General features: G+C 49.6%; 1 protein-coding gene across 2 annotated transcripts in view; it reads left to right on the plus strand.

The window, feature by feature from the left end:
- The window catches only part of LOC140390087 (protein phosphatase 1 regulatory subunit 1C-like), a 235,765-nt gene that overhangs the window by 96,374 nt on the left and 123,805 nt on the right, over positions 1-15,586 (plus strand). For both annotated transcript variants that reach the window (XM_072474987.1, XM_072474988.1), the window contains exon 2: positions 9,235-9,301. In XM_072474987.1, coding sequence (XP_072331088.1) covers positions 9,235-9,301 — 67 coding nt within the window. The remainder of the gene's footprint in view (positions 1-9,234; positions 9,302-15,586) is intronic.

Genomic DNA, 15,586 nt, shown 5'->3' on the forward strand with positions numbered 1-15,586 from the left:
GGACAGATTTTTGGAGATGTGCACCCCTAGGAATTTGAAATTGCTAACCACCTCCATCTCGGCCCCGTTGATGCTGACAGGGGTGTGTACAGTACTTTGCTTCCTGAAGTCAATTACCAGCTCTTTAGTTTTGCTGGCATTGAGGGAGAGATTGTTGTCGCTACACCACTCCACTAGGTTCTCTATCTCCCTCCTGTATTCGGACTCATCGTTATTCGAGATTTGCCCACTATGGTCGTATCGTCAGCAAACTTGTAGATGGAGTTGGAACCAAGTTTTGCCACGCAGTCGTGTGTGTACAGGGAGTAAACCATATATCCATATATCCACATGGGACACAACCGACAGAATACCCTTCGTCGTCCAGTACTTTCCCGGAGCGGAGAAACTACGACATCTTCTTCACAGCCTTCAACACGTCATCGATGAAGCTGAACATCTTGCCAAGGTCATCCCCACACCCCCAATACCTGCCTTCAAACAACCGTGCAACCTCAAACAAACGATTGTTTGCAGCAAACTACCCAGCGTTCAGAACAGTGACCACGACACCACACAACCCTGCCATAGCAATCTCTGCAAGGCGTGCCAGATTATCGACATGGATACCACCATTACACATGAGAACACCACCCACCAGGTACCCGGTACATACTCGTGCGACTCGGCCAACGTTGTCTACCTCATACGCTGCAGGAAAGGATATCCCGAAGCGTGATACGTTGGCGAGACCATGCAGACTCTGCGACAACGAATGAACGGACATCGCGCGACAATCAACAGGCAGGAATGTTCCCTTCCAGTCGGGGAACACTTCAGCAGTTAAGGGCATTCAGCCTCTGATCTCCGGGTAAGCGTTCTCCAAGGCGGCCTTCAGGACGCGCGGCAACGCAGAATCGCCGAGCAGAAACCTATAGCCAAGTTCCGCTACATGAGTGCGGCCTCAACCGGGACCTGGGATTCATGTCGCATTACATTCATCCCCCACCATCTGGCCTGCGAAGTCCTACTAACTGTCCTGGCTTGACACAATTCACACCTTTTTAACCTGGGGTTACCCCATCTCTGGATCTGTAAAGATTTAATCACCTGCTAATGCTCGCATTCCAAGCATTGACTGGCATCTTTGAATTTGTCTGGAACATACCTCTTCATTCACCTGAGGAAGGAGCAGCGCTCTGAAAGCTAGTGATATCGAAACAAACCTGTTGGACTTGAACCTGGTGTTGTGAGACTTCTTACCATATATCCATATGGTTCATAGAACACCTAAAGTGCAGAAGGCGGCCATTCGGGCCATTGAGTCTGCACCATCCCTCCAAACCACGTCAAAAAGAAAAAGGAGACTTTTGTACGGTCTAGAAGGCCAGCCGAAATCCTTGGGGAGCATAAAGAAAGTAGGAAGGTACTGAAGCGGGAATTAGAAGGGCTCGGACGGGTCATGAAAAGTCCGTTGCATGTATGATTAAGGTGAATCCCAAAACTTTTTATTCATATGTAAGAAGTAAGAGGGTGGCCAGGGAAAGGATTGGATCACTTAATGACAGTGGGGATAATCTATATGTTGAGCCAGAGAAAATGGGCGAGGTAGTAAATGAGTACTTTGCATCAGTGTTTACCAAAGAAAGGGACGTTGTGGAAGATTGTTCTTGGGTAGGGTGTGTGCACAGCCTGGGTCATGTTGACATTGAAAAGGAGGCAATATTGGATCTTCTAAAAGATATTAAGGTCTTTACAAGTCTCCTGGGCCGGATGGGATTTACCCCAGAATCCTGAGGGAAGCAAGGGAAGAAATTGTTGGGGCTTTGACTACATTGACTACAGGTGAGATCCCAGAGAACTGGAGAATAGCTAATGTGGTACCGCTGTTTAAGAAATGTAGCAGGGATCAGTCTGTAAACTATAGGCTGGTGAACCTCATATCGGTAGTAGGCAAATTATTGGAGAGAATTCCCAGGGACAGGATTTATACCCATTAGGAAACAAATAGAACAAAGAACAAAGAAATGTACAGCACAGGAATAGGCCCTTCGGCCCTCCAAGACTGCACCAACCATGCTGCCCGACTAAACTACAATCTTCTACACTTCCTGGGTCCGTATCCCTCTATTCCCATCCGATTCATGTATTTGTCAAGATGCCCCTTAAATGTCACTATCGTCCCTGCTTCCACCACCTCCTCCGGTAGCGAGTTCCAGGCACCCACTACCCTCTGTGTAAAAAACTTGCCTCGTACATCTACTCTAAACCTTGCCCCTCGCACCTTAAACCTATGCCCCCTAGTAATTGACCCCTCTACCCTGGGGAAAAGCCTCTGACTATCCACTCTGTCTATGCCCCTCGTAATTTTGTAGACCTCTATCAGATCGCCCCTCAACCTCCGTCGTTCCAGTGAGAACAAACCGAGTTTATTCAATCGCTCCACATAGCTAATGCCCTCCATACCAGGCAACATTCTGGTAAATCTCTTCTGCACCCTCTCTAAAGCCTCCACATCCTTCTGGTAATGTAGCGACCAGAATTGAACACTTTAATCCAAGTGTGGCCGAACTAAGGTTTTATACAGCTGCAACATGACTTGCCAATTCTTATACTCAATGCCCCGACCAATGAAGGCAAGCATGCGTATGCCTTCTTGACTACCTTCTCCACCTGTGTTGCCCCTTTCAGTGACCTGTGGACCTGTACTCCTAGATCTCTTTGACTTTCAATACTCTTGAGGGTTCTACCATTCACTGTATATTCCCTACCTGCATTAGACCCTCCAAAATGCATTACCTCACATTTGTCCGGATTAAACTCCATCTGCCATCTCTCCGCCCAAGTCTCCAAACAATCTAAATCCTGCTGTATCCTCTGACAGTCCTCATCGCGATCCGCAATTCCACCAACCTTTGTGTCGTCTGCAAACTTACTAATCAGACCAGTTACATTTTCCTCCAAATCATTTATATATACTACAAACAGCAAAGCTCCCAGCACTGATCCCTGCGGAACACCACTGGTCACAGCCCTCCAATTAGAAAAGAATCCTTCCATTGCTACTCTCTGCCTTCTATGACCTAGCCAGTTCTGTATCCACCTTGCCAGCTCACCCCTGATCCCGTGTGACTTCACCTTTTGTACTAGTCTACCATGAGGGACCTTGTAAAAGGCCTTACTGAAGTCCATATAGACAACATCCACTGCCCTACCTACATCAATCATCTTTGTGACCTCCTCAAAAAACTATCAAGTTAGTGAGACACGACCTCCCCTTCACAAAACCATGCTGCCTCTCACTAATACGTCCATTGGCTTCCAAATGGGAGTAGATCCTGTCTCAAATAATTCTCTCCAGTAATTTCCCTACCACTGAAGTAAGGCTCACCAGCCTGTAGTTCCCTGGATTATCCTTGCTACCCTTCTTAAACAGAGGAACAACATTGGCTATTCTTTAGTCCTCCGGGACATCACCTGAAGACAGTGAGCATTCAAAGATGTCTGTCAATTTCCTCTCCAGCCTCCTTCAGTATTCTGGGGTAGATCCCATCAGGCCCTGGGGACTTATCTACCTTAATATTTTTTAAGACGCCCAACACCTCGTCTTTTGGATCTCAATGTGACCCAGGCTATCTACACACCCTTCTCCAGACTCAACATCTATAAATTCCATCTCTTTGGTGAATATTGATGCAAAGTATTCATTTAGTACCTCGCCCATTTCCTCTGGCTCCACACATAGATTCCCTTGCCTACCCTTCAGTGGGCCAACCCTTTCCCTGGCTACCCTCTTGCTTTTTATGTCTGTGTAAAAAGCCTTGGGATTTTCCTTAACCCTATTTGCCAATGACTTTTCATGACCTCTTCTAGCCCTCCTGACTCCTTGCTTAAGTTCCTTCCTACTTTCCTTATATTCCACACAGGCTTCGTCTGTTCCCAGCCTTTTAGCCCTGACAAATGTCTTCTTTTTCTTTTTGACGAGGCCTACAATATCTCTCGTTATCCAAGGTTCCCGAAAATTTCCGTATTTATCCTTCTTCCTCGCAGGAACATGCCGGTCCTGAATTCCTTTCAACTGACACTTGAAAGCCTCCCACATGTCAGATGATGATTTGCCCTCAAACATCCGCCCCCAATCTAGGTTCTTCAGTTCCCGCCTAATATTGTTATAATTAGCCTTCCCCCAATTTAGCACATTCACCCTAGGACCACTCTTATCCTTGTCCACCAGCACTTTAAAACTTACTGAATTGTGGTCACTGTTCCCAAAATGCTCCCCTACTGAAACTTCTACCACCTGGCCGGGCTCATTCCCCAATGCCAGGTCCAGTACCGCCCCTTCCCTAGTTGGACTGTCTACATATTGTTTTAAGAAGCCCTCCTGGATGCTCCTTACAAACTCTGCCCCGTCTAAGCCCCTGGCACGAAGTGAGTCCCAGTCAATAGTGGGGAAGTTGAAGTCTCCCATCACCACAACCCTGTTGTTTTTACTCTTTTCCAAAATCAGTCTACCTATCTGCTCCTCTATCTCCCGCTGGGTGTTGGGAGGCCTGTAGTAAACCCCCAACATTGTGACTGCACCCTTCTTATTCCTGATCTCTACCCATATAGCCTCACTGCCCTCCGAGGTGTCCTCCCGCAGTACAGCTGTAATATTCTCCCTAACCAGTAGCGCAACTCCCACTGTCCCTATTCCCTAGTTCTCCCTCAATGCTCTCACCTTCTGACCTATTGCTCCCGTGCCCAGCCCCCTGCCATACTAGTTTAAACACTCCCGTGTGACACGAGCAAACCTCGCGGCCAGGATATTTATGCCTCTGCGGTTTAGATGCAACCCATCCTTCTTATATAGGTCACACCTGCCCCGGAAGAGCTCCCAGTGGTCCAGATAATGGAAACCCTCCCTCCTACACCAGCTGTTTAGCCACGTGTTTAGCTGCTCTATCTTCCTATTTCTAGCCTCATTGGCACGTGGCACAGGGAGTAATCCCGAGATTACAACCCTCGAGGTCCTGTCTTTTAACTTTCTGCCTAGCTCCCTGAACTCCTACTGCAGGACCTCATGCCCCTTCCTGCCTATGTCGTTAGTACCAATATGTACAACGACCTCTGCCTGTTTGCCCTCCCCCTTCAGGATGCCCTCTACCCGTTCGGAGACATCCTGGACCCTGGCACCAGGGAGGCAACATACCATCCTGTAGTCTCTTTCACGTCCACAGAAGCGCCTATCTGTGCCCCTGACTATAGAGTTCCCTATTACTATTGCTCTTCTGTGCTTTGACCCTCCCTTCTGAACATCAGAGCCAGCCGTGGTGCCACTGCTCTGGCTGCTGCTGTTTTCCCTCACTACCCTCTGAGGACACCTCCCATATTACAGCTGTGATATTCTCCCTAACCAGTAGCTCAACTCCACCACCCCTTTTACATCCCCCTCTATCCCGCCTGAAACATCTAACTCCTGGAACGTTTAGCTGCCAATCCTGCCCTTCCCACAACCAGGTCTCTGTAATGGCAACAACATCATAGTTCCAAGTGCTCATCCAAGCTCTAAGTTCATCTGTCTTACCCGTAATACTTCTTGCATTAAAACATGCACTTCAGGCCACCAGACCCGCTGTGTTCAGCAACTTCTCCCTGTCTGCTCTGCCTCAGAGCCACACTGTCCCTATTCCCTAGTTCTCCCTCAATGCTCTCACCTTCTGACCTATTGCTCCCGTGCCCACCCCCCTGCCATACTAGTTTAAACCCTCTCATGTGGCATTAGCAAACCTCGCTGCCAGGATATCTATGCCTCTCCAGTTCAGATGCAACCCGTAGTACAGCTGTGATATCCTCCCTAACCAGTAGCGCAACTCCACCACCCCTTTTACATTCCCCTCTATCCCGCCTGAAACATCTAAATCCTGGAACATTTAGCTGCCAATCCTGCCCTTCCCTCAACCAGGTCTCTGTAATGGCAACAACATCATAGTTCCAAGTACTCATCCAAGCTCTAAGTTCATCTGCCTTCCCCGTAATACTTCTTGCATTAAAACATATGCACTTCAGGCCACTAGACCCGCTGTGTTCAGCAACTTCTCCCTGCCTGCTCTGCCTCAGAGCCACACTGTCCCACGGTCACACCTGCCCCGGAAGAGCTCCCAGTGGTCCAGAAAACGGAAACCCTCCCTCCTACACCAGCTGTTTAGCCACAGGTTTAGCTGCTCTATCTTCCTATTTCTAGCCTCACTGGCACGTGGCACAGGGAGTAATCCCAAGATTACAACCCTCGAGGTCCTGTCTTTTAACTTTCTGCCTAGCTCCCTGAACTCCTGCTGCAGGACCTCATGCCCCTTCCTGCCTATGTCATTAGTACCAATATGTACAACGACCTCTGCCTGTTTGCCCTCCCCCTTCAGGATGCCCTCTACCCGTTCGGAGACATCCTGGACCCTGGCACCAGGGAGGCAACATACCATCCTGTAGTCTCTTTCACGTCCACAGAAGCGCCTATCTGTGCCCCTGACTATAGAGTCCCCTATTACTGTTGCTCTTCTGTGCTTCGACCCTCCCTTCTGAACACCAGAGCCAGCCGTGGTGCCACTGCTCTGGCTGCTGCTGGTTTCCCCTGATAGGCTATCCCCTCCCCGACAGTATCCAAAGGGGTATACCTGTTCGAGAGGGGGACAGCCACTGGGGATTCCTGCACTGACTGCCTGCCCTTTTTGGTGGTCACCCATTTCTCTGCCTGCACCTTGGGTGTGACCACATTTACATAACTGCGATCTATGACGCTTTCCGCCACCTGCATGCTCCTAAGTGCATCCAATTGCTGCTCCAACCGAACCATGCGGTCTGTGAGGAGCTCCAGTTGGGTGCACTTTCGGCAGATTAAGCCATCCGGGACGGTGGAAGCCTCCTGGACCTGCCACATCTCACAGTCAGAGCACTGCACCCCTCTAACTGACATTCCGTCAATTAATTCGTAAATTAAAGTTTAAAGTTTTTTTTAAATTTTAAAAGAAAAAAAAATTACTGTTAACTATCTGTTTCCTAGCACTAGATTTCTACTATAAATGTGAAAGCTAAATATAGTACTCTCCGATCTCTGGCTTAGATACCCCTCTAAATTATAATTAAGTAATTATGTTTAATTAGTTACCAATGCTTAATCTTTTTAATTTAGTGTCGATTCCCAACCAGCCACTCAGGTCACAGCTTTTCTGTGATGTCCCTTCAGTTCCCGCCCCCCCCCCCCCCCGCCCCACACACACAATGAGAAAAGGTAATAAAAGTAAAAATGAGTAAAAATCACTTACTTACCTTCTGAGGGGTCAGATGTTCTCAGGTTCTCTCCCTGACAGAGACTGCTCCTCCTCCTCCAAATGGCTCCCGAAACTAGGCCGCGATCTTTTTAAATCTCTGCTCCGACTCGCAGCTCCGGCGCTTTTTAAATCTCCGCTCCGAGTCGCAGCTCCCGCACTTTTTAAATCTCCGCTCCGACTCGCAGCTCCCGCGCTTTTTAAATGAACACATAAGCGATGGTTCTGTGAGGGGGAGGTCGTGCCTCACTAACTTGATCGAGTTTTTTGAGGAGGGGCCAAAGATGATTGATGAGGGGAGGGCGGATGTTGTTTACATGGACATTAGTGAAGCCTTTGACAAGGTGCCTCATGTCAGACAGGTACAAAAGGTGAAGTCACACGGGATCAGAGGTGAGGTGGTAAGATGGATACAGAACTGGCTCGGTCACAGAAGGCAAAGGGTAGCAGTAGAAGGGTGTTTTTTTCTGAATGGAAGGTTGTGACTAGTGGTATTCCACAGGGATCTGTGCTGGGGCCTCTGTTGTTTGTAGTGTACATAAACGATTTGGAGGAATATGTAGCCGATCTGATTAGTAAGTTTGCGGATGACGCCAAGATTGGTGGAGTCGCAGATAGCGTTGAGGATTTTCAGAAGATACAGCAGGACATAGATAGGTTGGAGACTTGAGCAGAGAAATGGCAAATTGAGTTGAATCCAGACAAATGTGAAGTAATGCACATAGAGGGGAAATATACCATAAATGGCAAAACCCTTAGGCATATAGGAAGTCAGAGAGCTCTGGGCGTGCAGGTCCACAGATCTTTGAAGGTGGACAAGGTAGTCAAGTGGACAAGGTAGTCAAAAAAGCATATGGAATGCTTGTCTTCATTGGATAGGGCATTGAGTATAAAAACTGGCAAGTCATGCTACAATTGTATAGAACCTTGGTAAGGCCGCACTTGGAATATTGCGCACAATTCTGATCGGCACACTACCAAAAGGATGTGTAGGGCTTTGGTGAGGGTGCAGAGGAGAGTTACCAGAATGTTGCCTAGTCTGGAGGGTGTTAGCTATGTGGAGAGGTTGAATAGACTTGGACTGTTTTCATTCGAAAGACAGAGATTGAGGAATGACCTGATAGAGGTCTAGAAGATTGTGAGGGGAATGGATAGATGGATGGGTAGGTACACTTTCCCAGGGTGGAGGGGTCAGTCACCAGGGGGCATAGATTTAAGGTCCGTGGGGCAAAATTAAGAGATGTGCGAGGCAGGTTTTTTATGAAGAGGGTGGTGAGTGCCTGGAACGCGTTGCCAGGGGAGGTTGTGGAAGCAGATACATTAACGGCATTCAAAAAGCATCTTGACAAACACATGGATAGGATGGGTACAGCACAAGGAAGTGCTGAGGGTTTTGGCAAAGGTTGGTATCATGGCTGGTGCGGTCTTGGAGGGCCGAAGGGCCTGTTCCTGTGCTGTATTGTTCTTTGTTCTTTGTTCTTTGAACGTGCAAACTCCACACAGTCTCCTAAGGACAGAATGAAGCCTGTGTCCCTGATGTTGATCACCTAGGTCTGGATTCTCCGGTTCTCCAGCTGTGTATTCCTCGGTGGCGCCAGTCGCTGGCGGCAGGATTGTCTTACTGCCGCTTATCAATGGGATTTCCCAAAGAAGCCACCTCACTCGCTGGGAAACCTGAGGGTGTGACATGCTGCCAGAAGGAAAGGTTAATTGCCCTTGTATCCAATGACTGATGATTGGGCTGGATGTTTGGTTGAGTTAGATCAATCAAAAGCCCTGGAATTATCTCAATTGTTATGACCTGAGCATCGTGTATTTACTTTTATCTCCCATTCGGCACTGTGACCGTGAACGGGGGAATTCTGTTCATTATTGCATTTCTTGTGCATAAGGTGCTTCAAACAATTCATAAATATGGGGGAACCTGAAGCTTCTTTCTTTGCTCTTTCAGATACGAAGACGAAGGCCAACTCCAGCAATTCTGATGATACCGCATCAATATTTCTCTGGCACACCAGGTAATCGTACCAAACATTTGCTGAGGGATAGTCTCAACTAAATAACTTTAAATACATCATGCCTTTTTGGCCTTGGGCACAAGTCCAAATATGATTATATTATTCACATTTATTTGTGAAATCAACTACCACAGCCCTTTTAATTCACTTTCACGCTTCTGATGATTCTACATGTGAAACTAAATCAACTCCTCTTCCATATAGTGCCTTTGACAATGAGTTGGTAACATGCTCTCTGATCATTGACCCATTAACTCTCCTTTATGAATTACGTGCCTGGTGCAAGACTTGTAGCATGTTCAATTCTTGGACTGCGAAGTGCTTGTTACAGTTCAAGCTGCACATACGCCTCACAATCAATATCGGGGAAGTATTAACATCTGTCCGGATATGCTATGTTATGATAATCGCTGAAGCTCTCGCCAACAGCATTCTGTTGTTACAATTAAGTAGAAACTTAACTGCCACAAGCATTTTTTTTAAGAGTCTGAGAAACCCCGCCACGTTGCTAACCCACACACCCGACTTTGGGGGCTCTGAGTCCCTCCACCCTAGTAAGATCCGTCTCTGGACCACCAGGCAGGCAAAGGTCAGGAAGTCGGCCTCTCTCGCCCCCGGGCTCCCGGGTCTTCTGACACACTGAAGATCGCCACCTCTGAACTGGGCACCACCCTCATTTGTAATACCTCTGACATGACATCAGCAAACCCCTACCAGAAACCCCTCAGCCTTGGACATATCCAAAACATATGGATATGGATTGCAGGACCCACCGCACAGCGCACACACCTATCCTCCACCTCCTCAAAGAACCTGCTCAGCTGGGCCACAGTCGTGTTGAGCCTGGCGCACGATGAGGATGCAATAACTCTCCTCAGGGCCTCCTCCCATAACCTGGCCTCCAACTCCCCATACAGCACTTCTTCCCACTTTCTTTTCACCTCCCCTATCGGGACCCCCTCCCACTCCATCAGCTCCTTATAGATCTCTGAGACCTTCCCCTCTCCTACTTCTGTTCTCGACACCACCTTATCCTGTAGCCCCTGGGGCGACAGGTAGGGGAAGATCGAAACCTGCCTCCGCACAAAATCCCTCACCTGCAGGTACCGGAATCCATTCCCTCCCGGCAACACAAACTCCTTCTCCAGCTTCTCCCGGCTCGGGAAACCTCCTCAATGAAATCTCCAAATCTCTCGATCCCTGCCCACATCCACCCCAGAAACACCCCGTCCAGCCCCCCCGGAGCGAATCGGTGATTATTACAAATCAGCGCCCACACCGATGCCTCCACTGTCCCAATACCCTCAGGGCTGCCACTGTACCGAGCCGGCCAGAACGTCAGAGGTGCCATTAACAATGCCCCAAAACTCGTGTTCTTACATGAGGCCGCCTCCACCCGCTCCCATACCGACCCCTCCCCCACTTCCTGACCATTGCAATATTCGCCGTCTAGTAATAGTTGCTGAAATTCAGGAGGGCCATGCCCCCACTCCAGCAGCACCTTTTTGACCCCCCCCGGGGTTTTACCCGCCCAAACAAATGCAGGGATCTCTGCATTCACCTAAAGATTTGGGGAATAAAGATTGGGAGACTGGAAAACAAAGAAAAACCTCGAGAGGACCGTGATTTTTTACTGTCTGAACCAGCCCCGCCAATGACAACGGGAGCTCATCCCACCTCCGAAAGTCCCCCCAAATTCAGCTTATGCAGCTGCTCCCACTCCCGTGCCAGCTGGATACCCAAATACCAAAAGCTCCCTCCCACCACCTTGAACAGCATCTCACCCAGTCTCTTCCCCTGCCCCTTTGCCTGGATCGCAAAGACCTCACCCTTACTCATATTCAATTTGTATCCCGAAAACCGGCCAAATTCCTCGAATATCCCCACAATCCCTCCAATTCCAATTCCCCCCAGCGCGTCCGATATGTACAGCAGCAGATCCCTGTGTTCCACCCGACGCCCCCCCCCCCCCCCCCGGACTATCCCCTGCCAGACCCTCGATGCTCTCAATCCCAATGCCAATGACTCTAGAGGCAAGGCAAACAACAGTAGGTATCCCTGTCTCATCCCCTGGTGTAACCTGATGTAGTCCGATCTCGCCCGATTCGTTTGCACACTTCCCATCAGTGCCTGGTATAGCAACTAGACCCAACCCACAAATCCCTGCAAAAACCCAAACCGACCCAAGCCCTCCCAGATGTATTCCCACTTCATCCGATCAAAGGCCTTCTCAGGTCCATGGCCACCACCACCTCCACCTCACGCCCCTCTGGAGGCATCATGATTACATTAAGCAACCTCCTAATGTTGGTCGCCAAATGCCACCCCTTAACTAACCCCGTCTGGTCCTCCCCAATTATCCCGGGACGCAATCCTCGATCCTTGTGGCGAGGATCTTCGCCAACAGTTTGGCATCCACATTTAACAAGGAAATTGGCCTATATGATCCACAGTTTTCCGGGTCCTTATCCCGTTTTAAAATGAAGGAGATCGACGCCTGTGACAACGTCGGTGGGAGCACTCCCAGCTCCTTTGCTTCATTGAAGGCCCTTACCAACAGCAGCCCCAGGACCTCAAAAACGCCTTGTAAAATTCCACCGGGTACTTGTCCGGTCCCAGGGCCTTACCCGATTGCGTCGCCTCCAACCCCTCTACTACTTCTAAAAGCCTGATTGGGGCCTCCGAGCCCTCCACCAACTCCTCGTCCACCTTCGGAAACTCCAACTCTCCCAGAAACCTCCTCAACCCCTCCTCCCCGGCTGGGTGTTCCGACATATACAGTTTACTATAAAACTCCCTAAACACCCCATTCACCCCCGTCGGGGCCAAGACAGTTTTCACTCCTGTGTCCTTCACTTTCCCAATATCTCTCGCCACTACCTGCTTCTCAACTGGTGCGCTAACAGCCTGTTTGCTTTCTCCCTGTACTCGTATACCGCCCCTCTCACCCTTCACAGCTGTCCTTACTCGTGGTTGCCAACCCAAATTCCATTTGCAGCTTCTGGCGTTCCTTTAGCAGCCCTTCCTCCGATGTCTCTGCATATCTCCGGTCCACCTGCAGGATTCTCTCCACTAGCCTTTCTATTTCCAACCACTCTGCCTTTTCCCGATACGCCCAAATCAAAATGAACTACCCCCTGACCACTGCTTTCAGTGCCTCCCAGACCGTACCTGCCGAAACCTCCCCCGTGTCATAAATGCCCACATATTGCCAGCTGGCCTTCCTCACCCGCTCACACACCTCCCCCCTCCACTAACAGTCCCATATCCAACCTCCATTATGGGGGCTGGCTCCCTCCTTACTCACTCTTAAATCTACCCAGTGCGGGGCATGGTCCGAAACCACTATTGCCGAATACTCGACATCCACCTCCCCTGCCGACACCTTATCTACCATGAAAAAATCTATTTGGGAGTACATCTTGTGCACATGGAAGTAAAACGAAAATTATTTTGCCCTCGGCATCCCAAATCTCCATGGGTCTACTCCGCCCCCCCACCCCCCATGTACTCCATGAACGGCCGGAGCTCCTTAGCTGTAGCCGACAACCTCCCCAACTTTGAGCTCGACCGTCCAGTCTTGGATCCAAGACTGTATAAGAGTCCCCCCCACATAATCAGCCGATGAGAGTCTATATCCGGAATCATCCCCAGCACCCACCTCATAAATTCCACATCGTCCCAGTTCGGTGGATAGATGTTGACCAACACCACTGGCACCCCCATCAGTTTCTCACTTACCATAACGTACCTCCCCCCAGAGCCTGCCACTATACTTCCCACTTCGAACGCCACACGCTTATTGACCAAAATCGCCACCCCTTCATTTTAAAATCCAATCCTGAATGAAACACTTGTCCCACCCATCCTTTCCTCAGCCTAATCTGGTCCCCCACCTACAGGTGCGTCTCTTGCAGCATGGCCACTTCCACCTTTAATCACTTTAAGTGTGCGAACACACAGGCCCTCTTGAAAGGCCCATTCAATCCTAGAACGTTCCACGTGACTAGCCTAGTCGGGGGTACCCTGCCGACCAACCATAGCCCCTCGTGGACAAGCCTCCAGCCCATGCCCGCACCTCCCCAGGCCCGCTCTCAGGCACCCACCACCATCGATCTTCCTCCCCTTACATTTTGCAAGCCCTATCCCTGTCAGCAGTAGACATAGACATAAAATTTACATTGCAGAAGGAGGCCATTCGGCCCATGTCTGCACCGGCCCTTGGAAAGAGCACCCCACTTAAGACCACACCTCTACCCCATACCTGTAACCCAGCAAACCCATCCAACCCCCTTGGACACTAAGGGCAATTCAGTATGGCCAATCCACCTAACCTGCACGTCTTTGGACTGTGGGAGGAAACCGGAGCACCCGGAGGAAACCCACACAGACACGGAGAGAACGTGCAGACTCCGCACAGACAATGACCCAAGCCGGGAATCGAACTTGGGACCCTGGGGCTGTGAAGTCACAGTGTTAACTACTATGTTACCGTGCCGCTTCCCCATCCCCCCAGAGCCCTCAGCAACAACCCTTGCTCCCATCCCCCCACTGCTCCTCTCGCCCCCCCCCCATTGCGTTTCAGTGAACTTGCCCGCCTAGCTTGCCTGGCCCCCCCCTGCCCATGGCGCCTGGCATCCTACTGATTCCCCTCCTCCCCTCTCAAATTTTAGTGCAAACAAACCAAAAACATCCCCTCCCCAAACCCAAACAAACTAACTCCCCTAACAAAGAACAAAAAATACACCTGGAGATGAAAAAGAAAGAAATGGCCCCGAACACAAGTTAACAGTGTAGCCACCTGGGTTGGCCATTTCCCGACTTAAAATGGAGAATCACAAAGACTACAGGGAAATTCAGCCAACACAGCATAGCAAGTGCAAAACTCCTGTGCATTAGAAATTGCAGAAGCCCAGACAGCACTGAAACTCACAGCCATCTGCATACTAATGAGCGATCCCCGGCTACAATGGAAACATTTACGGTGAAAAAGGCCAAGCCAGACTCCTCGGCGCCAGCGGGAGCCAAGACAAAGGACGGCCAACGGACACCTAGGGACCACCCAGCGATCAGGGAACAGCTCCAGCATTGGAGAAATCGATCCAAGTGATCGGAACGTAGTCCAATCATTTGGAACCAGATACGGGGTCCGCCCCAAATGGTGCAAAGCCCCTGGGGACTATAAAGTAGAGCCCCCGTTCAAATCGGTCTTCTCGGCAGGGTCACTCAGCAACTTGAATCAACCCTTGACAGTGAACTGCCTAAGCTGCCGCATCAACCAAGTAAGTCTCCAGTCAACGCACGCTATGAGATAGGGCTCCCAGCTACCAGTCCATACCAGCTTTTGAATCCTGCAGACTCAGAATCGAACGAAAGGCCATTTGTTCCCCTGACCTGGTGGGCCAGTCCGAAGCTAAGTATAGGCCTGGTAGCTATAGAAATAGCCTAGAAAGTAGAGTTTATGCATGAGTAGCGATTTACTGTGTACAATAAATGTGTGTTGATTTGAATCTTACTAATTGGTGTGTTGAGTTATTGATCATTACTTGAACTTGAACCTCGTGCCGGTATCATAAAGATACCTGGCGACTCTAGAGCAAAGGTTATAGAAACAGAGCAAATTCAGTAAAGACCCAATGGGCAACGAATGAAGAGCCAACCAAGGCTGGTTTAGCACACTGGGCTAAATTGCTGGCTTTTAAAGCAGACCAAGCAGGCCAGCAGCACGGTTCAATTCCCGTACCAGCCTCCCCGAACAGGCGCCGGAATGTGGCGACTACGGGCTTTTCACAGTTACTTCATTGAAGCCTACTTGTGACAATAAGCGATTTTCATTTCAAGTTAGCAACAACAGCAACACCATAATAATATCCGCAAAAAGTTCAAGGCCCCCTTCTCCTGCCAGTCCATTGTCTCTGACAAATTCTACCACCTCCTGCGCCGATCCATAGGACAATTCGCCGCCTTCGTAGGGTCATCCACAGACATGCCGGATACAACAGTCCGAACCTCACCCCCTTCTTGTAGAGGGCCACCTTGACCTTGCTATAACTCGCTCTCCTCTTGGTCAGCTCTGCACCCAGTCCTGGTACACTCGGATTTTACTGCTGTTATAACCTGCCTGCTTACCATTGGCTGGGGACTAATGACAATCCCACAATCCTGTGGGAGTATGAGCTTCCCCAATGAGGGGTACGGAGAAACCATTAGTAAACTCCAAGTATAAATAAGGCTGGCCAGTTGGGAACCAGCAGGAAGGAGTGTGCAGCAAGGGAAGTTGCTGCT

Source organism: Scyliorhinus torazame, chromosome 14, assembly GCF_047496885.1.
Source record: "Scyliorhinus torazame isolate Kashiwa2021f chromosome 14, sScyTor2.1, whole genome shotgun sequence".
Taxonomy (NCBI): Eukaryota; Metazoa; Chordata; class Chondrichthyes; order Carcharhiniformes; family Scyliorhinidae; genus Scyliorhinus; species Scyliorhinus torazame.